The sequence below is a fragment of the Panthera uncia genome, assembly GCF_023721935.1.
Source record: "Panthera uncia isolate 11264 chromosome C1 unlocalized genomic scaffold, Puncia_PCG_1.0 HiC_scaffold_4, whole genome shotgun sequence".
NCBI classification, from domain to species: Eukaryota; Metazoa; Chordata; class Mammalia; order Carnivora; family Felidae; genus Panthera; species Panthera uncia.
This window is the reverse complement of record NW_026057585.1, coordinates 77,091,548-77,114,353: the sequence shown is the minus strand read 5'-3', so window position 1 is coordinate 77,114,353 and position 22,806 is coordinate 77,091,548. Positions and strand designations below refer to the sequence as shown.

Sequence of the window (22,806 nt, the reverse complement as noted above, 5' to 3'; positions counted from 1 at the left end):
CTGGGGGTATGAGACGAGACTAAAGAGCCAAGAAAGACTGGGGAGTCTGCTTCTTCTGTAGGGGGGTTCAGCCTGCCCCTTGCTTTCTGCCTGACAAACACTGCCTCCTTGCCTCCCAGGTCCCCAGGCCTGCCTCACCCTGCAGCAGCGTCCTGGAAATGTTTCCGTTGTGTTCCATCTTCCAGGTCATATTGCTGCTGCTGGGGCTGGGGGGACCCAGGCCCCACGCAATCACATAGCCCCGAGGCCGAGGGCTGGGGGGCTCCCAGCCCACCCAGAGGCTGTGGGGATCTCGAGCTGTGGTGTGGAGCCTGGTCAGGGGTGGGCCTGGAGACAGGGTAGGAGGTGAGAGAGCAAAAGCAAGAAGAATGCGGGTCCCAGAGCCAGAAGCCTGGGTTCAAATCCTGGCTTTGTTACTTACAAACCGGGTGGCCTTGAGTAAGTCAACATCAGGACCTCAGTTTGCTCCTCTGTAAGGGTCCTGATGCAGATCAAATGAGATGATGCCTAGAACAAGCCTGGCACAGTGCCTCGTGCCGAGGAGTGTCTGACAGGGATCGGTGCTAACGCTGTGTAGTTCATGGTCTGTGCGGCTATGGGCCTTGGTACGTGTGAATTTACTGAGTCCGCTAAGAGTCCTAGGAGGAAGGCGCTACCCTGGCCCCAATTTATCAAGGAGAAAACTGAGACAGGTTAAGTAATTTGCCGAAGGTCATGCGGCTCATAAGTTGGAGTACGAGCTCTTGTTATCTCTGGTGTCACCTTGTGAGGACCCATGTTCAGGGGAACCTGGGGGTGGTGGTGGCCGATCCCCTGAGAATGAGCAATTAACGCAGGGACCGTGTTCCAGCCGGGAAAATGTAGGGCTTTCTTCCTATCTTCTTTGGCAGAATGGACTGTGTGTGTGTGTGCGTGTGTGCGCGCGTGCACGCACGTGCATACACGCACACGCGAATGCGTGTCTATGAGCGTCTGCACTTGTGAGCGTGTGAGTGAATGGGAGCGTGTGTGGTACCACCACCAGCTTAACTTGGTTCCGGCTGATGATAATGAGAGTAGCTAACACATACTGAGCGGGAACGTGGTGCCAGGCACATGTCTTAATGGATGTGACCTTCACAACAGGGCTTTGAGGTAGGCACTGGATTGTCCCCCTTTGCTAGGTGAGTAAACCGAGGCCAGGGGTCACTTGCCTGGGTCATACTGTTAGCAAGTGACGGGACTAGTTGTGAACCCAGGCAGTCTAGCCTCTGAACGTTACGTGCTCACCCACTACACTCTACTAGCCGCCAGCGCCCTTTACCTCTGCTCTCCAGGAAGACCACTGGGGTGGGATGAGAGGTCCCGGCTGTGTTATAGGCCACAAGGACCACCTCTCGGGCTTCCGAGGGCAAGTGGAAGGTGCAGCTTAGCTCCGTGGTGTTGCAGAGGGCTGGGACTGCCCCAGTCTGGCCTGGTGGTCTGACCAGGTACCCTTGGATCTGCCCGCTGTATTTGTCCAAGGGCACTGGCTGCGGTGGACACAGGAAGAAGAAGATAAGGGGTGGGGGCGCACGGCTCATCTTGAGTGGGGAAGGGCTTCTAGATGGGGTGGGTGGGTCATAGGAACTGAGCCCCCACAGGCTGGGAGCCAACCTTCCTCCCTCCCTTCCTTCCCTGTTCCCCATGCCAGGTCCTAGGAGGGAGGAAAGGAAGGAGCAGGTTGGCACTTAACCATTCCCTGAGCTGACTCTTTGCCATAGGTGAGTCCTACATTGTAGTCTCTCCAGAACGGTGCTACCCAGCTTCCTAGGTGCATGCAAAGTGCATGCAAATCACATACAAATGCATCCAAACCTCCCAGAACTGTTGGAGTCCTGAGCCCCAGCCCACAGGGATCTGTCTGGGTTGGGAGAAGTCTCAGGGGTGGAGGGATGGCCTTCAGAAGGGGTCACCTTCCAGAACAGCTGCACATCCGCAGTCCTGGGGTCCAGCTGCCTCTGCCGCCACCATGTGTCCAATCTGACGATGGGGGCTGGGGACGGAGGAGGAAGAGGGGCTCAGGGAGGGCCCCGAAGGCTGGACTTTGTCCTGATGGCTGCTCCTGGCCCCTCCCCACCCACTTACCCTGTTGTGCGGTGGTCAGTATCAGGCTAGGGCTCCAGTCGCTCCACTGGCCAGGCAGGGGCCAGCGGACGCAGCGCATTTGCAGGGCGTAGGCTGTGGACGGGAGGAGCCCACAGAGCTCATACTGGAGGGTCTCAGGGAGCAGGGGGCCCACCTGGTGGGATGGCCATGGCTCTGAGCCTGGATCCTTGTGCCCTTCAGGCCCAGCTCAGCCACCCTCCCCTCAGCCACCCCCACTCCGGGCTCTTGAGGTTGCCTTCCACCTCACCAGGGCCCAGCTGGCTTCTCCGAGCTGTGGCTGGTGGCGCAGCTCGCATTTCTGTTCTATGTAGAGGCTCGGCTTCCATAGCTCCCAGCGCAACAGCAGGCAGCCTGGCTGGGGTGGGGCCACCTCAGGGCTGGGGGCCAGGGCCCACAGTGTGGGGGGCTCCAGCTTCACTGTAAGGAGGAGGGGTTGTCAGAAACCTTCCCTGCCCCATCCTATAGGGCTCTGCCTTATTCCTGCTTCTCTCTTTGCCTGTTGTTCCGTTTTCTGCCCTGGGGTCTCCACCCCTGGGGTCTCTGTCAGCCTGCTTCTTTTTTTCTCCGTCTCTCTGTGTCTCTTCATCTCCATGTCATCATGTTTCTGGAGGTCTGTCTGTATATATGTGTCTGTCTCTCCCTAGGTCTCTGTCTCATCCTTCTGCCCCGGGGCCTTTGCACTCGTCATTCCCTCTGCCTGGAGATCTTACCCTTCAGATATCCAGCAGCCTGCTCCCTCATTTCCTTCAAGGATCTTCTCAAATGTCACCTTCTTAGTGAGGCCACCCCTGACCACCTTACTGAAAGAGCAATTGTCCCCCACCCCCGGCTTTCCCCACCTCCCCCTCTGTGTTAACTCCCTCCTCGTACTTCTGGTTGCCTGACATTCTATTTTATTTATTTTGCCCACTAGAACGTAACATTCCAAGGGCAGGACTTCTGATATTTCGTTCAGGTCTCCAGCACCTAGAACAACGCCTGCCTAGTGTGCCTTGGGCACTTCAAGAAGCTCGCTGAAAGAACGTGTCTCCCTGCCTCGGTGTTTCTCCCACGTCTGTGTGTCTGTGTCTCCGTAGCTCTGTCCCCATCTGCATTCCACTTCGTCTCTGTCTCTCTCGTCTGCCTCTATCTCTAGGCCATCCAGGATCTCCTTGTCTGTCACTGGGTCTGGGAGTCCCTCTCTGTGCCTCTGTGGATCTGCCCATTGTGGGGGCCTTTCCCCTCCCCCACACCCAGCGTCACCCACCAACATCCATGGGAACGAGGCACAGCTGTGGGGACTTTCCAGTCCCTAGTGCGTTCTCTGCCTGCACCCAGATGCCCATGTGCTGGTACAACTGCAGGTATCTGCGTGGGATAGAGCAGTGGCTGTCTCCGTCCTTAGGCACGCAGTCAAGGATGGAGTCCTCTTGGGTCTGGCAGTTGTCCCGGCTCCTGCCAATAAGCCAGGCTTGGGTGTCTAGCAGAAGAAGAAAGCGAGGCTCCCTTCTCCCTCCCGTGTTTGCCTCTGGCTCCCCCAGCCCCACTCCCGCCCATGCCCCACCCCAGGACCCAGAGGAACGGGGCCAGAGACCCCTCCTTACTTGAAGCTCTTGAGGGTGAAGTTGGTAGGCAGGTGGTTGTGGGGTCCTGGCTCCCACTGACAGATGAGGCTGTTAGTTGTGAGGTTCATGAGGCAGGACAGGTTGTGGGGCGCGGCGGGAGGGTCTGCACGAAGGGTGGGGAGAGTGAGGGCTTGGAGTAGGGCCACTCAGAAAGCTCTGACTGGAACCAGTTATTTTCGTTTCCTTGCTCGGGGTTGTTCCCTCTGGGGTCACCTTGTCTACTCGCTCGCCTCCTTCGGGGTGACCCTGGAGGGGCATCCCTGGGGCAAGTCAAATTATAGGCATGTACAGGGCGGGCATCACAGAGCCTCCGACCCCTTCAGCTCGGCCCCCTTTGACCGTGACCGTGTAGGTCTGGGTTTTCATCCTGGGTTTGCCATTTATTAGCCATTGTGATCTTCATGTCATTTAGCCGCTCTGTGCCTCAGTTTCTTCATCTGTAAAACGGGGCGATGGTGATATGCCTACCCCCCGGGTAGTGAGTGACTACTCACTATGTACAAAGCGCTCAGGGCGATGTCTGGCACATGGCAGGTGCTGTGTAAGTGTTTGCTCTACTCCTAGTGACTCTTAACAAGGAAACCTGGTCTTAGTTCTCCCCTCATGCACTGGCTTGGCATCGTCTCCTTGCTTCTCAGTTTGAGCAGAGGGCTGAGACTGAGTTGCAGAGAAACTGAGAGCAGGCCCAGATGGTAAAGTGTGTCCTCCCTGGGCACACCCTCCAGTGGCTGGGTAGTTGGGCTTATGTGGCAGCTGTATGGAGTAGTGGTTACTACAGTGACTTCAGAGCCACGCCGGCTGATATAAATCTCGGCCACATCCTTATTCGCCTGTGCCCCTCACCAAATGAGCCTCAGTTTCCTCATCTGCAAAAAAAAAGAGCACTCCTTGCTGGTAGGGAAGGTTATCTGATACCATGCCCATAATGTGCTTACTGAGCAAGTGCTCGGTGAATCCTAGCTCTTATTCGTGTTGGCAGGAGGGCACAGAGGCGGAGTGGGTAGACGGCCGCAGGGACTTACAGCCTGCCCACAGCTCAGCCTGGTCCAGGATCTGCACACTGTTGCCCCAGCGCAGGCAGCAGGAGAGAAGGTCCCGCGGGCGGTTGAGCGGGGGCAGCGTGATGGTGGATTCCTGGCTTCCATCTGCCAGACGCAGCTGCCTCTCTCCGAGCTGAAGCTGTGTTCCCAACTTCCACAGAATCTGTGACTCCGGGCCCAGGTGGCTGCAGTTGGGGCTGATGGTGCAGGAGGCTGTGATGGAGTCCCCCAGGCGGACAGTGGAGGTTGGGAGGCTGATGTGCCCGCATTCCTCCAGGCCTGGGGTGGGAGAGAATGGGCCATGAGTCACCCCTGTGCCTGGCAGAGCTGGGCCAAAAAGCTAAGTCTTTGGACTCCTAGACTCAGGGCCCTTACCTTCTTGCCTCCCTGCCGAAGTTATGGGGGCTGGAAAGGGGAGAATGTCTATGGGGACGGTGAGGGGCTCTCAGGGGCAAAAGAGAGAGAGAGAGAGAGAGAGAGAGAGAGAGAGAGAAAATGATGTGTTGATCAATGCTTATCAACTGACTGTACAAGAAAGCCACATCCTGATTTGTAGTATGGGCTGCTTTCCCTGGTGTAAATATTTCCCACCAAGACTGATTTTCCGGCCACCCGTGTGACATCACTGAATGTGAACTTGGGAGGAAATGTGCACCCTTAGGTCTCGCAAGCCAGCTGCAGCACACCGCAGGACAGAGACAGGTCCCCCCTGCGGCACCCTCCCCAAAGGTGGTGAAAGCGGTGGTTGGAATGATAGGCAGCCCACAGCCCCAGCTCTCCGAATTCAGATCTGATTGTGTTACTGCCTCCGGATCACTGCGCTTCAGCACTGCAGCCGTGCGGTGGGTAAGAGCATGGATGTTGGAACTAGACCGTCTCGGTTCAGAGCCTGGTTCTATTGCCTATTCGTTGTGTGATCCTGGTATGTTACCGAGGCTTTCTGTGCCTCAATTTTCTCATCTGTAAAATGGGGATGAAAAATAGTCCCTACTTTCATGTTGCTACAAGGATTAGATGTAATGACATGCCAGGCACCATCAATGTCTTTGCTACCACGATCAGGATGAAAACCCAGGTCCTTCTCAGGACCCTCCTGGCCTTGTCCATGCTACGCCTCCCAGTTCTAGCTCAGACCACCCCCTCTCGTCGGCAGTCACTCTGGCCTTCTTCCTATTCCTTGAAAATGCCACGATCTCTCCAATCTCCAGATCCTTGTACCCTGCTGTTCCTTTTTCAGGGGCTCTTTTTTTCCTCTCTCTCACCTGCTTAACATTTAGCATCTTGGGGGAACCAGACCAGGGCCTGATCAACCAGACCAGGCCAAGTGCCCTGAACTTTCCTAAAGCTCTTTTCATCCTTCCTAATTACGGAGCCATGTGGTTAGTTGTTTGTCTGTCTCCCCAGAGATCAGGCCAGAAGTTCCGTGAGGCCAGAGACCTTGGCTGTTTGGCTCACGACTGTATTCCTAGAACTTAGCACGGAGTAGGCTCTCCGTGAATATTTCTTGTCTAAACAGATAAGGCAGCGCTGCACTTTGCCCCGCCCCCCCCCAAATGCCTCCTCTCTTCTGTCATGTGTTCCTGGGCCTGTTTTGCCGATGAGGAGGCTGAGGCCCTAAGAGGAGAAGGGATTCTCCCAGGATCACGAAGCAAGTTCATGACTTTCAACGTGGGGCTCCCATCACTTCACAGACTCAGAATTTCAGACTGGAAGGGACCTCGCAAAACTGTGCACTCCAGAACTCCTCCAGGCACTGCATCCTTTTCAGCAGGGCTGAGGGTGGCCTGCTTTGTATGGCTTGCCAGCGAAGAGTGGGTTTTACATTTTTAAAGGGTGAAAACAGAACAGAAAACAGATAAGAGCATGCAACAGAGACTGTATGTGGCCTCCATAGTCCTATCAAGCAAAGTGCGCTGGCCCCTGTTGCACAGCCTCCCTGTCAACCCTGGCCTCGGCTTGCATATCCCCAGAGATGGGAAGCTCTCTACCTCTCAAGATAGAGTTTCCATAGTTGGGGAGCTCTGCCTGGGCTTCCCGATTCCAGGATGAATCCTGCCTCCTTGTGGCTCCCACCCTGATCTCTTTGTTGCCCACAAAGCCTGCAGGGGACTCAGAGCTTCCTTCTGACAGCCTGGCAGAGATTTGCAGACAAGGCCTGGGTCACCCAGCCCTTTCCAGGCTGACCAGCCCAGGCCCGCTCACCATTCCTCATGGATGGTGGTTTGCCCGCAGAGTTCTGTGGGTGGGAGCCGGCTACCCCACATCTGTGGCCCAGCCTTGATTCTCTGGGAACCCCAGGAGCAGTGTGGCAGTGTAGGGAAATGATTCCCACCTCCACCCACTCTGTCTTTCTCGCTGTGACTCCTCTCCCTCCCCACGGCACCCCTATCCCCGGCCACACTCACTTCTGGGGAGCAGCAGGATAATCAGGGCAGCTCTGGTCAGGCTCCAGGTTCCCAGCTCCACCATAGTGCCAACTTGGTGCTCACCTGGAGGCAGAGGGGGATGGTGAAGGTCATGGGCTTCGGAGTAAGAGCTGAGCTTAACCCTTGCTCTGCCACAGTGTGGCTTTGGCCAGGTGACTTGACCTCTCTGAGCCTCAGTTTCTTTGTCTGCAAAATGGAGGTAACAACAGCCTATACTGCAAAGGGCTTTGGGAGGAAGACAAGAAATGGTGCAAGACGAGGGCTTCGCATAGTGCCTGGCATGTAGGAAATGACTGTGTGAGTGACTGCCACTGTTGTTATTATATTTGCCTTCCAGGAGAGAGCGGGGACAGGAGCGTCAAGGAATAGCATTCTTCCCTCTTCCCTTTTATCTGAGCTGGGCTTGCACACAGGTAGTTTAATAGGAAGGATCCCAGGAACAGTGAGGGGGTGGGGAGAATGATCACAGGTAAGGAGGGAAAGCCGACATAAGGGTGTATCACAGACTTGGGGCTCCATCCTGCTGGAACCTTCCGAGGAGCCGTGTAGAACACACGTCAGAACTATCCACCCAAGGGACAATTTATCCCTTGAACAGGAGGGAGGATGGGAACATTCATCTACTGACTTCTATCCCCCATCAGTCAAGGGCTGTTCTTTGGGGTGTTAACTTCCTGGCACGTCCAGGTTGCACACGCGTGAGCACTAGGCATGTTCTCCTGAGTGAGCCATGCCAGAAAGGTCAGAGGCGCCCCTTGGCGGAAAGTGATAATTGCATGGAGTAGCTGAGGCAAGGGGCTGTTAGGTTACACCTGGGGGAGGCTGGCCTCTGTGGCGATGGTGGGAAAGGGAGGACACGGGGGTCCATGCACCCCCACTTCTGGGCATAGACCTCTGGAGGTTTTCTGGGGCCAGGTGCCCTGTGGTCCTGGCGACAGTGCCTGCCTGTTGGGAGCCTCCAGTTTCTGTTTCTGGAAGTATGCCAAAGGTATTCTGCCATGGCGGGCTTCTAGCCTAACCTTCCATTCTGCTCCCATTGGGGTCTTGGGGCCAGGCACCTGCTTCTTCAGCACTAATTGGCACCCTCGGTGGCAGGTCAGTGGAAATCACTGTCTAGCTGAGTGTACATATAGGAACACATGCATGTAAGTGGTGTCCCAGCAGACCCCCTGTGCTCAGAAGGGGGAAAGCTTCTCTCCTTTTTTCTCTTCCTCCCAGGCAGGGGTATGAATAAGAACTTCCCAGATACCCAAGGCAGGGGCCTTACCCCAACCCCTGGGCTATTTGTATACACTTCGGTACCAGGATGCCAAGGGACTGCTAGCCCGTAAGTCACTTTTTTGCCAATCAGGAAAAGAGCGCCCCTTCCTCTGGGCAGATGCAGGCTCACACTAAGACCTGGCAACTGAAGAATAGACTGGATTTCAGCTTTACTTACTCCTTAGCTGGGCAGCTTTGTGCAGTGAGAAACCCGCACCACTGTTCAGAGCACCCTGGTCTACTAATCAGTGGTTGGCAGCTTTCTTACTACATTATACCAATTTGATTAGCATCAACCGCCCTGCCTTACTCCCCCCCCCCCCCACACACTTGTTGGGGAAGATTTAGCCTCCTGGGCCCAGATTTTGGGACACTGGTTTCCATTTCTTTGTGCTTTTGATCATACCCCAGCCCTGCTGCCCTAGCAAGGATCAGCATAAGGCCCAGCCTGTGCCCAGTGAGATACCACTTCATCCCTGTCCTCTGACTCCTGTCCAGAATGGGTAGCCAAACCCCACCCTGAGAGGCTGGGCATCCTCCCCCTGGGTTGCTGCTGAGTGTCGGCATGTCTGACATCAGTCTCTGGTCCCCCACTGCAGCCCTGGGTGACCCCTACCCCAGTTGAGAGTGTTGAGAGTGATCTGGGGCCTGTTGGAGCGTGGTGTCACTCTCTGGGGGCCGGTATGTAGACAAGTGGGGAGTCCGGCTCTGAGTTAGACCAGCCTCCAGCCCCGACTCCGCTACTTACCAGCTTTGTGGCCTTGGACAGGTTACTTCACCTTTCTGAACTTCAGCGTCCCCATCTGTGAAAGAGGGAGAACATCAGCACCCCATTCTCAGGGCTGTAGTGAGGATGCACTGAGAGGGTCTGTGATAAACGCGCTCAGCGCAGAGCCTGCATAGAAGAAGCCCTCGGGGACCGTCGGTTGTTTTCACGGGCCATGAAGCGGGGCACTGCATCATGGAATCCAGAACCCTCCTGGCCTCCTCTCCCGCTTATAGGCTGTGTGGTCACCGCCCCCCAGGACCGCCACCTTGCTTTGATCCGTGTCACACGGCATGGCTTCAGAGCCCCATTTCTGGGTTCCCTACTTGTGGCTCCTTGGGACCCCAGTCTCGCCTTCTCTCCAGCCATCTGCCCGGTTCTCCCGCTCAGTTCCAGTCGAACCCGCTGCCTCCTGGAGGCACTGCTATCACCCACGTCTTCCTGCTCTCCTCTCCTTTCCCTGCACTCAGCCTTCTCCCCTGCTCTCCCTTCCCCAGCTCACACCCTCTCTCCCCTGTTGTGTTTACTCTCCTACGTGGAGATTCTTTCTGGGGGGAAGGAATCTGGGACTGATTCTTTCTGAGAAAGAAAGAGCCCAGGAGATAAGGACGCTGACCCAGAGACCCCAGCACTCAAGGCTGAGAAGCAAGAGGTCCCCAAAATAGTTTAAGATTCAAGAGGAAAATGTAAGAGATGGGGGAAGGCACAGCAAGACTCTGAGTCAGACAGAGAGAGACCCAGAGCCCAGGCCAGGGAGGGGCTGGGGAGGAAGACAGAAACAGGGGAGACAGGGACGGGCTGAGACACAGGGTCCGAGACAGGGACGCGGAGAGGGATGGCGATTGTGCCCTTCCCCGAGCCCAGCTTGATGTCCCCAAAGAAATATTCGGCTATTTATGACTTCCCCGATGCACACCCCTTACCCCCAAAGAGGAGGCAGCCCTGGTCAAAGACACTCAGTGTCCAGGGCTCCTGGTTCCCAGGGACCAATCTGAAAGGCAGGAGCCCTGGTCCCAGGCCTGCATACGGGCATTTGGCAGAGCTCGGGGGAGAGTGGACCTGGGACTCGTCAAGCCGGAGATGCAGCCCCCCTTGGGGATCCCCTACTCACGGTGGAGCCTGCAGCGGGCACCCGCCTGGAGGACCGCCCTGGAGAACCGTCTCTGCTCTCCTTTTGAGGGCAAGTTCCTGAAAACAGCCGCAGGCCGGCTTCTCTCCCCAGCCCTGTCGTTAATGGCTCAGTCTGTGACAGGCCCAGGAGCTGTGGATTGCAACACCTGCCCGGCCTCCTTCTCTCCCTTGCGCTGTCAGTCGCTGAGGCACAGGAAGGAGCCTGGGAGGGAAGCCGGTGGGGCCGGGCAGCCTTCCTGCCTCGGGGGTCTCAAAGGGGCCGGGGAATGTGGCAACGGTGTCCCTCTCCCCTGCCTCCGGATTTCCTGACCTCAAAGCTTTGAGGCTGGCCAGGGCCCAGGCTTCAACCCGCCTGGGTGCCATTCCCATGGTCCACTCCTGGGGGAACATCAGTCAGAGACAGACCCTGGCTCGAAGACTCGCTCGGCTCTAAGCCTCTTTGGCTCTAGCCTTGGGGCTCTGATCCTCCCAGTACTCTAGGCGGCAGCTTCTAGGTTACAGGAAATTTTGTGACCCAGCACCTTACTCACAGTGCCCCTCTTTGCTACATTTTTCACCATGGACAGGCAATGGAGAAATGGGGATTCTGGGAACAAAATAAGGGGATGAGCTGGTGAGGCTCAGCCTTCATATGCTCACTTGAAATTGGTTTACTCATCGGGGCGCTTGGGTGGCTCAGTCGGTTAAGCGTCCGACTCTTCATTTCGGCTAAAGTCATGATCTCACGGTTTGTGAGTTCGAGTCCCACATTGGGCTCTGTGCTCACAGTGCAGAGCCTGCTTGGGATTCTATCTCCCTCTCTCTCTGCCCCTCCCATGCTCTCTCTCTCTCTCTCAATAAATAAAATAAAAATAAGCTTAAAAAAAAAAAGAAATTGGTTTACTCTCAAGCATTCTGCTACCCTGAACATTTTTTGATTGAGTGAAGTAGACTAAATTTAGCATCTTCCATTGTCTGTATCCATGATTCCCCCGAAACTGTTTACAAATAATTTTCTGTGCATTTTTCCGAGGAGGGTTCAGACTGTTCATAGTTTGTTGGATTTATGACCCAATAAGATTAGGTGCCAACTGACTAGGAGAGTGTCCCTAACATATGATCCTTTTTAGAAAAAAGCGGGCTTCTGAGTCTGGGGTGAGGGACAGACCTGGGCTGCAGTCGAGGCTCCAGATGGAAATACCCAACTGTCTGTGGCAACCTCCCCAAGATGTCCCATAGGCCCCACATTCTCAGCAAATCCCATGGACTGTTCTTTCAAAATATAACCAGAATCCCAGGTAGACGGATATTCCCTATACAGTTCAGCTTGGCTCTGTGTGTCAATATATTCATGATAAAAAGTTGGAAAATATAAATATCACTTAAACCAATACCAGTCAGGACAAACCACCCTTCTCTCCTACTTAGATCCTTCCAATAGTCCCCTTCTTGGTCCCCTATTTCCATTTATCCTTGTCCCCCACCAACCTGTCTATTGTACCTTCAGGAACCAGTGTGATACTGACCAAAAAAAGTTGGTTCACGTCAGCCTCTGTCTCAAACCCCCAATGGCCCCCATCTCACTCAGAGTCAAAGTCCAGGTTCTTTCGATGATCTGCAAGGCCTCACCCAACCCTTGGGGGGCCCCATTCCTTCCCTGGCTCCTCTCCTATTGTTCTTTCCCTTACTGCTCTGCTCCAGCTACTCCCTTTTTCTTGAACTTGTTAGGCTCCCTCCTGCCTCAGGGCCTTTGCACCTGCTATTTCTTTGCTTGGATTCTTTCCCCCCAAATAATGACAGGAGTCACTTCCTCCCCTTCTTCAGGTCTTTGCTTAGATATCACCTCAGTGAGACCTTCTCTGACCACCCTTTAAAAAAATTGACCCCCCTCATTTCCTATCTCTCTTTTCTTCCATATCCCTTTTCACTGTCATTGGCTTTCTCCACCCCCCACCAGAATGGAAGCTCCACGAGGGCAAGGGTTTTAGTCTCTTTTGTTCAAACCTTTTTCTCCACTGTCTTCAACACTGCCTGCTATCTAGTGAGCCCTCAACATATTTTTGTTGAATGAATGACTGAATGGATGAATCTTCCCCCCACTTTGCCAAACCTGCCCCCAATCCTCACGTGCCTCATTTTGGTAGAGTATATCACCATTCCCACTCCTCCCAAGTCACCCACCCCAGGGGCCTAGGAATCTTTCCTCATACCTGCTTCTCCACACTCCCACATCCAACCAGTCCTTAATGAAGGAGAACGGGCCTTCGGTTCATCATTCAGAAAACATGCTCCCAGAACAGGTGCGGGGGTACAATGGTGACCAAAAGCAGCTTTCATTCCTGCCTTTATGGAGCTCTTGGGCTTGTCCACAGCTCTGAAATTCATCTCCTGACCCTGCCTTTGTCAGATCTCCCCACCCCTCACCTGGGCGTGCCCCAGCCTCCCCGCGGGCCCCCTGTTCTGGGCTCTCTCACTCCACCCTTTGTCAGCACCTGGCAGAGTGAGCGGTCCTACACGCAGGCACGGGTGACTATGCCAGTCCCCTTTCTTCAGAGGCCCTATGACGCACCCTAATTCCTTAACGGGACAATCAAGATACCCCACCAGCTGGCCCCCCCTCCCTCTCCTTCCTTATCTGCCTCCGCTTCCCCAGACACATTTTTTCCGGCTGTAGTCGTGTAGGATTTGCTTACATCTTCCTGCCTGCCCCGGGCTCTGGAACACCTCTCTGTGTTTGCTTTTGCCGAGCCCCTGGTCGCCTCTGGCTGGCTGAGTCCAGCCTCTGACCCCGCTCAGACCTCCAGCCTGCGCTGGGCACCTCTCTGGGCTGGGTCAGGTGCCCTCCCTCGTTGGCGATCCTGTACTATTGCTGTGGGCTGTTGGCTGTCTGCCTCCTCCATTAGACTGTGAACTCCTTGAGGGCAGAAACCCTCTTCCCATCTCCGCCTCCAGCCTCGGCACAGAGGATTCCCAGTGAGGATCTATTGGACTGCAGAAACTCCCTCTCCAAGCCTCCATTTCCTTATCTGCCACAGAGAGAATAACTCCTCCCAGGGGTTTTGGGAGGATTAACTGAGCTATGGGAGGCATGAAACCCAGTGTGCTAACTAGCATGTAGTAGGTGTTCAGTAAAGTTCCTTTCCTTTTCCCATCACTGCACAGTTCAGTGTTTCAGAGCAGGATTTTCCTGCTCATGTGTGCTCCATTCTCCACCGAGGACCTGCACCAGGAAACAAAACTGCAGCAGCTGAAATGAAAGTTAGATTTAAGGAAGAACTTTCCTCAGGGCGAGAGACTTTAGAGACATTATATTAGCACAGAGAGGTCAAGAAAGAGAGGGGCTGAGGAGACTGCTCGGGTTTGCCACTTACTAGCTGTGTGACCCCGGGCAAGTTGTGGAACCTCTCTGAGCCTTGGTTTCAGCGTCTTTAAAATCGGGATAGTAGCGTTTGCTTTATGGCGAAACTGGCGAAAGAATGCACGTGAGGCCTGTGGCACAGAGCCAGGCACACGGTAAAGGCTCAATAAATGTGTATTCTGGTGAGAGCTGGAAAACACGAGACACGTGTGGAGTCCACCCCTCCATCACCTAGTGTCTGCTTTGTGGATACTTCCTCCTCCAGCTCTCCTGCTGGGGCGAGGGCCCCCTCCTCCATCAGACAGTGACCTCTGAGGGCTGGAAAGCCCAGTCAGGGAGCCCTGGCGAGGGCGGCCCTCCTGTGGGTCGGATCGGTTCAGTTTGTTATTGCCTGTTGTGCATGGGGCCAGGGGGTGGGTCAAGGAGCAGCCTGTTCCTGAGGGGCAGGAACCGGTGGGCCAGCCAGGGTGAGTGTCCAGAAGTAGAGGCTATGCTCATCCGCCGGGGCCTGGTTTGGCTGGAATATAGCAGTCGGCTGAGATTGTGCAAACAGGTCGTTGTGCAAACACGTCCCTGTGTGTGACCTCGATTGTGCAAATAGGTGTTTACTGGAGGCTGCCAGGCTCGGGCTGCCTGCTTACAAAAAGGGCCCGAGCTGTTGACTCAGAAAAAAAAAAAAAAAAACCAAAAAAACCCCCAGAATCTGGACACTCATTCTTCCTTGGACACACCCTGAATTTTGCGCCTCCCAGCCTTTGCTCGGAACGTTCTCTCTGCCTGGAGGGCCCTCTCCTGCCTCTATCTCCACTTGCTGAAATTGTACCCATTCTTCATGGCTCGGAGAAAATACCACTAAGTCTTTCTCCATAAACCTTTTCCTGCTTTGCGTGCCCAAGGGATTCAGTACACCTCAAATCCCTGGTCTCGCGGCGCTTTCTAGACCTTGAGCTTCCTGGGGCAAGGACCTTTCCTTGTTCACCTCTGAAAGGTTAGGGAACAGGTCCAGAGAGGGCAAGGGACTGCCCCATGTCACACAGCCAGCTCGCAGCAGAGCTGGGCTCTGAGTCTGGTCTCTGCGCCTTCTCTTATATTCTCTGCCTCTCTTTTGAACCCCACCCACCTCTGACTGTGGATCTGCGCTCCGGCCCTTAAACTGAGCTGGGACTCCAGTTGGAACTGGAGGGTGGGTGGGATTATTCAGAGGAGGAAGGGGTACTCTGGGCAAGAGCAAAGGCATCAAGCCTGGGAGCAGGAAGAGTGTGGATGGAGGCTATCAGAGAGGTAGGAGGAGGTAACAGGAGGAACCGGCTTGTATTCTAGACCCAGCAGTGACATTGACTGCAGGATGGTCCTGCCTCTCGGATCCCCATCAGCTCCTCGATACTCCAGAGGCCCCCCAGGCTAATCGTGCCCCACACTGAGCCCCTCCACATTTTCCCTGAAAATTTCTGTCCTGGTGGATGGCATCTGGAAACCTGGATTCGGCCTGCCCTCCTTGCTGTCCCTTATGCCCCACATCTAGCCTGTCACCCCTTTGTGTGGGTCCTTTCTCTCCCATCTCACTGCCACTGCTGGAGTCAGGCCACTGTCCTTGCTCTTTGGGATGACTGCGGCAGCCTCCGCCTGGTCTCCCCACCTTAGTTCTGGGGACGCCGCCCTTGCTATACTCGGCTGGAGAGCTTCTTCCAAAACACAATCCCGGCTGGCCACTGTCCGAGTGAAAACCCTCCATTGGTGCCTCGCTGCCCGGGGGATAAAGCTCCAAGTCTTCCTCACGGCCTTTGAAGCCCTTCAAAACCAGCCCTTAACCCTCCCTGATGCTGGAGCCTCATCCCTTCATGCTCCCTTTCTAAACCTCCTCTTCCCCTTCGTGGGCCCGACAGCCCCACCACTCCATTTATCGTAGCCGTCCTATCACGTGCTGTTTTTTTCACAGCGCCAAGACTTCTCCACACTGTTCCCTCTGCTTGGAATGCCCTTCCCCTTATTTCTGTGTCTGAAGAAATGCCTTTTATCCTTTAAAACCCAGCTGAAATGTCACCTCCTCTGTGAAGCCTCCCTGGATTTCTCAGGCTGGGTTAGGTGCTGCTCACCTGAGCTCCCAGGTGTTCTGTGAAGCCAGGGACTTGATACGTGACTCCAGTACCCAGCGTGGGACTTGGCATAGAGGAGGGGGTGCGTGAAAGGGTGCAGAACAGTTTGGATATTGGACCTGGGTCTTCAGGCCCAAGGGGTCCCCGGGTTTCTTGCCAAGATTCTGGAGGAGTCTCTTCCACCCGGTGGCAGCTAGGACTCCACTATCCTGCTTCTCTGGTGCTCAGGTTGGCAGGGTTTTCTCCCTTTGATTGCTGCCCCGAATGAAAAATGAACCAATTAGGATGTAATCAATGCTGGATGCTAGATCGCAAAGTGCAGGGCCCAAGCTGTGAAGGGGCTGGGCTGGCTGTCCAGATGCTCTCTTGGGGCCTGCCTCTAGGGAAGGAAGCAGAATTCTAACTTTGGGTGGGCAAAAGGGAAGACAGCCCCCATCCTCCCTTGTGGTCTGCTGGCCAGGAGGGCCTTATCTCTGCTCTCCATGGTGTGGCCGGGGAGGGGGTACAGTCTTGGGGGTAGGGTGTGGGGAGATCAGAGGCTGAGGGGAGATAAAGCTCAGATACTTATCTTGGCTTGGAGGAAACCTATTCCCTCTGCAAGCCTGTGGCTGGCAGGAGGGGTGGGGGGTGGCCAGATAAGGGGAGAGTCCCCAGGCCAGGCCAGCATCTGCCCTCATCATGGGGCTTCCTTGGGGGAGGGAGCTGGATCAAGGCAGCTGGTTCACATCCTCACTGGGGTGGGCCCACGGAAGGGATAAGACAGGGGCATTTTTCCTAAAAATCTTGTGAGGAAGGGTATCCAGGAGAAACAAAATGACCTGTTTAAGGCAAGAGAGAGGTGAAGACGGGTCCATAACTCTGTGATGACAACTGGGGTCTGCGTTCTCCCCTGCTTCCTGGGGTGCTCGATCTGGATGCTGAGAGGGAAGAGGGGTCCTCAGTGGTTTCTAGTGATCCTCTGCCTTACCAGTCTGGGTCCAAGGGCCACAGCTGGGGGCTTCTGGCCACAGATTAGCCTTTGGGCTGGGGGGCACCAGGGAGCAGAGGGATGATGGCTTTTGCAACCTCCTTGTGCTTATAACTGTCCTATGAGTGGTTTGGACTGCTAGGGTAGGGCTTCCCATATCATCTCCATCACCTTTTTGGTCTCCCAGGCTGGTCTCTCCTGGAATGCCCAGTTTATTCAGTTCTTGCATTTGTTGACTCACTCACCCCCATCCCCACCTTCTCATTCTTTTTTCTGTTCATCCCCTCACTCACCCATCCATCCATCCATCCATCCATCCATCCATCCATCCATCCACCCACCCACCTACCTACTCACCCATCTAGCCACCCACCTATTCATCACACTCACCCATCCACCATCCACCCACTTTAGCCACCCATCCATCCATCACACTCCCATTCCTTCATTCGTTTACCACCCAAGTGCACGCACCCAACCACCCATCCATCTATTCAGCAAATTTTTTTGAGTATTTACTACCAACCAGGCCCTGCGCTTGAGCCTGAGGATAGTGTATGAATGGTGTGGTCTTTGACAAACAAAATTCCCATATCCTCAAGCTCTTCGCAGAACCTCTGAGTGCCTCCCATCCCTAAGGACGCCTCCCTACAGCCCTTGTGAATGGAGGCGGCTCCTCCTCTCAAGCTCCAGGTAGACCAGGAGCCAGAAGCATGGTTAAATTTCCTCTTGATCCCAGTGTTGGATCTAGACATGGCTCCCGGGTCCTCATTTGAAGCTCTTGCCTGTGAAGCTGTGACAGCCTCTTCCGCCCCATCACTCTCTTCTACTGATCTCCAGTCACTCGGCCTTATTCTCTTGACCTGGGTGCCTGCCTCGTGGTCATCCTCTGCACTACCATCCTGCCACCATCTGGGAGGTCTTCTCAGCCACATGGATGATGCACCCACACCTTGGTTGTTCAGTTCCTTGACCAGTCATCTCCAGGGGTTCTGTCACTTTAGCCACCAATACAGTGGTCACACTGTGGACCTTACTGGCACCTGGAACTGCTCAACTTCTACGACCTTATACCTCATACCTCCCTCTTTGACCATAGCCCTCATTTGTCTAGCATTCCCCCGTCCACCTCCAAGGCTCCTGCTCTGTGAGCTCAGGGAGGCCTCCAGGCCCCAGTTCTCCTATTTTCTTGCTATCCGCCTTGACTTCATCTCTTTCCTTCTTCCCGCTTTGGGAGCCCAGCCTGAACTCATTGGTGATTCTCTTACCTGTATGCTCAATACTTTTGCAGCCCTGTGCTCCCACCTCCCTGGCCGGAAGGGCCCCCCAGATGGGGCTGTCGTCAGCTATTTCCTCTTCCCCACCCAAGCCGGGCTTGTTGTGGGTCCTGTGAAGACGCTTGTGGAAGATCAGATGGGGGTCTCGTCCAATTTCTCCTGGGCCTTCAAGCCGTCCCTCAAACTCTGTTCTTGTCCTTCGTCCTCAAACTGTCCCTTCAGTACTTTTGAGACCCTTGAGGCCCCTTCTCAAGAGTTTCCCCCACCAACTCTCAGTTGGCCAGGAAGCGAGACCACTCTTGGTTTTGTGCCATCAAAACATGCCTCTCCGGGCGTTTCTCAAGGATGGGGGTCCTTCTCATGGTCCACCTTCACCCTCCACTCCTCTTCTAAGTTCCTCCATTTCCCCACCATCTTCTCCATGACTTCTCCTCCTGCTTTTGTGCTGACTGTAACCACCATGACTTCCTTGAGGTGCTTTATATTTATTCATTGATTTAATCTTTATGGCTGTTCTATGGGTGGGGTCTATTATCACATGAACCCATATCACAAATGGGAAAACTGAGAGAGCCGGCAAGTGGCAGAGTCAGGATCTGGTTCTGAGCCAGGCAGCTTGATTCCACTGTGTGTATACCATGGGCTTCTAGGCTTTTCCTGCTCTGTGGTTCTGCCAGCACATTTCACCGTGATCCAGCTTCTTCCATTCCTTCTTCCTTTCACATGATTTCCTTTTCGGTACAACTCTTTCTCCTCCCATTCAGGCCAAAATATGGTAAAGAGTTGTCAACATTTGCTATTTCCATCTCCTTACTGCCCAATCTAATCTAGCTTCCACTTCGTAATTCCCAAAGGGTGTCTTTTTTCTGATCATCCACAACCTTCCGGTGACCAGATCCTTCTCAGTCCTCTCCTTACTCAGCTGGGCTGCTGGCTTTGCCAATGTCAACCTCCTATTCCTTTTGACTTCATGGGTTTTTGTTGAGGAGTAACATATATGCATCAATGTACAGTTGTAATTGTATTTTTGGCTTTGTTTTAAGCATATTTTACTATATACGTATGTGCTTTTAAGCTGTTAATCTTGAGATCATTTCAGGTTTGTAGAAAAGCTCCAAGAATAGTACAGAAAACTTTTATCTACCCTTTGCCCAGATCTTTAACATTTTACCAAATATGCTATCTTCTATCTATCTAATCTATCTATCTATCTATCCGTCCATCTATCATCTATCCTTTATCTATCATGGACTGAGTTGTGTACCCTATTCTTTCAATTTGTTGTTGAATCCCAACCCCCAGCAGAATGTGACTGTATTTGGAAATGTGGTCTTGAAGGAGGTGATTAAGTTAATGTGAGGCCATCAATATAGGGCCCTAATTCAATATGACTGATGTCCTTATAAGAAGGGCAAGAGACACTACAGATGAGCACATACATTGAAAAGACCTCACTGTGAGGACACAGTGAGAAGGTGACTGATTGCAAGCTGAGGGGAGAGTCCTCAGAAGGAACCAGCTTTGCTGACACCTTGATCTTAGACCTCTGGCCTCCAGAACTATGAGAAAATAAATTTCTGTCGTTTGGGCCATCCGGTCTTTTCCTATGACAGCCCTAGCAAGCAATTTGTGTGTGTGTATACATCCACATCTACGTCTACAATCCATTTCTGGACCATTCGAGACTATGTTGCACATGTGATTCTCTACTATCTTTAAGTGTTTTCACTGTGTACTTCCTAAAAACAAGGACATCCTTTTACATGACCATGGTACAATGCTAAACATCAGAAAATTAATAATCCTATTATCTGATCTAGAGATCTTTTTAAAAAAGATTTAATTTGGGGCGCCTGGGTGGCTCAGTCGGTTAAGCGTCCGACTTCAGCTCAGGTCACGATCTCACGGTCCGTGAGTTCGAGCCCCGCATCGGGCCCTGGGCTGATGGCTCAGAGCCTGGAGCCTGCTTTGGATTCTGTGTCTCTCTCTCTCTCTGCCCCTCCCCCGTTCATGCTCTGTCTCAAAAATAAATAAACGTTAAAAAAAACATTAAAAAAAAAGATTTAATTTAATTTATTTTTATTTTCTTATTTTTGAGAGAGAGAGAGAGAGAGAGAGAGAGCATGAGCAGGGGAGAGGGGCAGAGGGAGAGAGAGAGAATCTTAAGCAGACTCCACATGGGGCCTGACGTGGGGCTTGATCCCATGGGATCATGACCTGGGATCATGACCTGAGCTGAAATCAAGAGTCAGACCCTCAACCAACTCAGCCACCCAGGCGCCCCTGATCTATTGATCTTACTCAGATTTCACCAATTGTCCCTAGACATATTTTTAAAATTTATTGAAAGACTATTCTCTAATGTTTGATATGTAAGAATGCTTGAAAATTATGAAGCATAATCATAAAATGACCATCTGTCAACCAATCACATAACTTAAGATCTAGAATAGGGGTCAACAAACTATGGCTTATAGGCCAAATCTGGCCCATTGCCTGTTTTCCTAAATAAGGATTTATTGGAACACAATCATATCCGTGCATTTACTTGTGGTCTGTAGCTGCTTTTGAGGTACAATAAAAGAATTAGTTGTGACAAAAGACCTCATGTTCCACAAAGCAAAATGGGGTCAAAAGGGCCTTTTACCATGGGACACTTTACAAAAAAGTTTGCCAGCCTCTGGCCTCCAACAGCGCTGTCCAATAGAACTTTCTGCAGTGATGGAAATGTCCTAAAAATTTATGCTGTCCAAGACAGTAGCCACTCGCCACAGGCAGCTCTTCAGCACTTGAGATTTGGCTCGTGTGACTGATTATATTTTATTTAATTTTAACTGTTTTAAATATAAATCAGAATAAGCACAGTGTGGCTAATGGTTATTGCATCGGAAGGCACAGCTATAGACCATGGGCCACACCTTTACATCCACTCGTAAACTCCTTCCTGCTCTACCCCCCACCCCCTGGTCTCCTCAGTCCCCCAGAGGTAACAACGATCTTGAGTGTTATATTTCTTATTCTCTTTCTATTGAAAAACATATATTAAGGAACAGTTATCACACATTTATGTTTCTGTAAACAACATACTGTTTGGTTTTCTTGTTTTCGAACTTTATAAAAATGACGTCATACTAAATGCAGTCTTCTGTTGCTTGCTTTTGTCTCTCAACGTTGTATTTCTGCCATGTTGGTAGGGGTGATTGGAGCTTTTTCACTTCACCTCTGTAGAGTTCATTGTGTAGCTATACCAAAAATTAGTTTTATCCATTTCTTATCAATAGCAGTTAAGGTAGTTTCCTTTATTTGTTGTCGTCGTTGCTCCTAGGGACATTCTTACACAAATACCTGATGCACACGGTCATGAATTTCTTTGGAGACCTTACTGGGCAGGGAGGGTTTGCAAATGTTTAAACTTACAAATGGCACCTTCGTGTCTTCCAACATGCCTCCACTCATTTGCATTCCTACCAGCTAAGTGTAAAAGTCCCTACTGATCCAGATCCTTACCAACCCATGGTGGTGTCAGACTTTTTCATTTTTGCCAACATCGTGTAAAATTGTGCCTCATGTCGTCTTAATCTGCGTTTTACTGATTATTAATGAGGTTGATCTTTCCATGTGTTGATTGTCTTTAATGTCCTACTTCTGAGAAATGCCTGCTCCTGTCTTTTGCTCATGTGTTCAACTGGGCTGTCAGTTGTGTGGGTTGCAAATAACTTCTCCCCCAGCTGGTGGCTTGTCTTTTCATTTTCATTGTGATGTCTTGATGAGTAAACGTTCTTAATTTTAACGTAATTGAATTTATGAATATTTTCTTTCATGGTGGGTGCTTTTTATTTTGGGTTTAAAAGTTTTGCCTTTCATATTTAAAGCTTTAATCCACATGGGGCTGATATCATTTATGGTTCGGGGAAAGGATCCAATTTCATTTTTTTTTTTTTTTCTGTGTGGAGATCCAATGACTCACTTATAACAGCACTTGCTTTTTCCAGTGATCTGTATGTAATGCTTCTTTTATCTACATCATATATCAAATTTCCATATATTTGTGGTTTGAGGCTCTCTGTTCTGTTGGTCAGTTTGAGCATCTCTATGTCAATGCTGTATTATCTTTGTTACTTGACCTTTAAAAGTCTTGATATTTGGGAGGGCAAGTCCCCTCACCTTATTTTTCTTTGCCAGCCGTGTCTATTTTTGGGTGTTTGCTCTGCTAAGGTGATTAGAATTAGCTTGTCTAGATCCCCCAAAATTCTGTTGTAATTTTCATCGGAGGTGCGTTGATTTTACAGACCAATTTAGAAGGAATCGACATCTTTAAATGCTAAGTTTCCACCCAGGTCTTATACATCTTTTGTTAGATTTACTCCTGGTTACCATATGGTTTTGTAGCAATTGTAAATGATACATATTTTAAAATTACATCTCCTAAATACAATTGGTTTTTTCTCCCCTACAGGGAAAAATAGCTTCTTTCTTCCGTCTTATACGTTGTTTTAAAAATCTAGCAACTTTGGGGTGCCTGTCTGGCTCAGTTGGTAGAGCATGGGAGTCTTGATCTTGGGTTCGTGAGGTCAAGCCCCACGTTGGGCATAGATTTCACTTAGAAAAAAGAAAAAATCTGACAACTTTGTTACATCTCTTATCCTAACCCTTTGTAGATTTTTGGGTTTTCTATGTAAATAAAGGTATCATCTGTGAATGATGTACATTTTTTTCCTCTGATCTTTACATTTTTTACTTCTTCTTTTTTTTTTTTTTTTTTTTTTTTTTTTTTTTTC

The 22,806-nt window shown here is 52.0% G+C and overlaps 1 protein-coding gene across 5 annotated transcripts in view; it reads right to left on the bottom strand.

Moving 5' to 3' along the window:
• Positions 1-22,806, bottom strand: part of CSF3R (colony stimulating factor 3 receptor) — a 475,591-nt gene that overhangs the window by 3,230 nt on the left and 449,555 nt on the right. The window contains exons 1-12 of one of the 5 annotated variants that reach the window (XM_049617481.1): positions 10,335-10,491; positions 9,206-9,260; positions 7,177-7,260; positions 5,147-5,215; positions 4,754-5,050; positions 3,711-3,834; positions 3,374-3,561; positions 2,375-2,544; positions 2,107-2,260; positions 1,935-2,014; positions 1,304-1,511; positions 139-327 (exon numbers count right to left, since the gene is read on the bottom strand). In XM_049617481.1, the coding sequence (XP_049473438.1) occupies positions 139-327; positions 1,304-1,511; positions 1,935-2,014; positions 2,107-2,260; positions 2,375-2,544; positions 3,374-3,561; positions 3,711-3,834; positions 4,754-5,050; positions 5,147-5,215; positions 7,177-7,240 (1,543 nt within the window). In that variant the 5' untranslated portion in view covers positions 7,241-7,260; positions 9,206-9,260; positions 10,335-10,491. The other 4 variants (XM_049617479.1, XM_049617480.1, XM_049617482.1 and 1 more) reach the window with 4 other exon arrangements.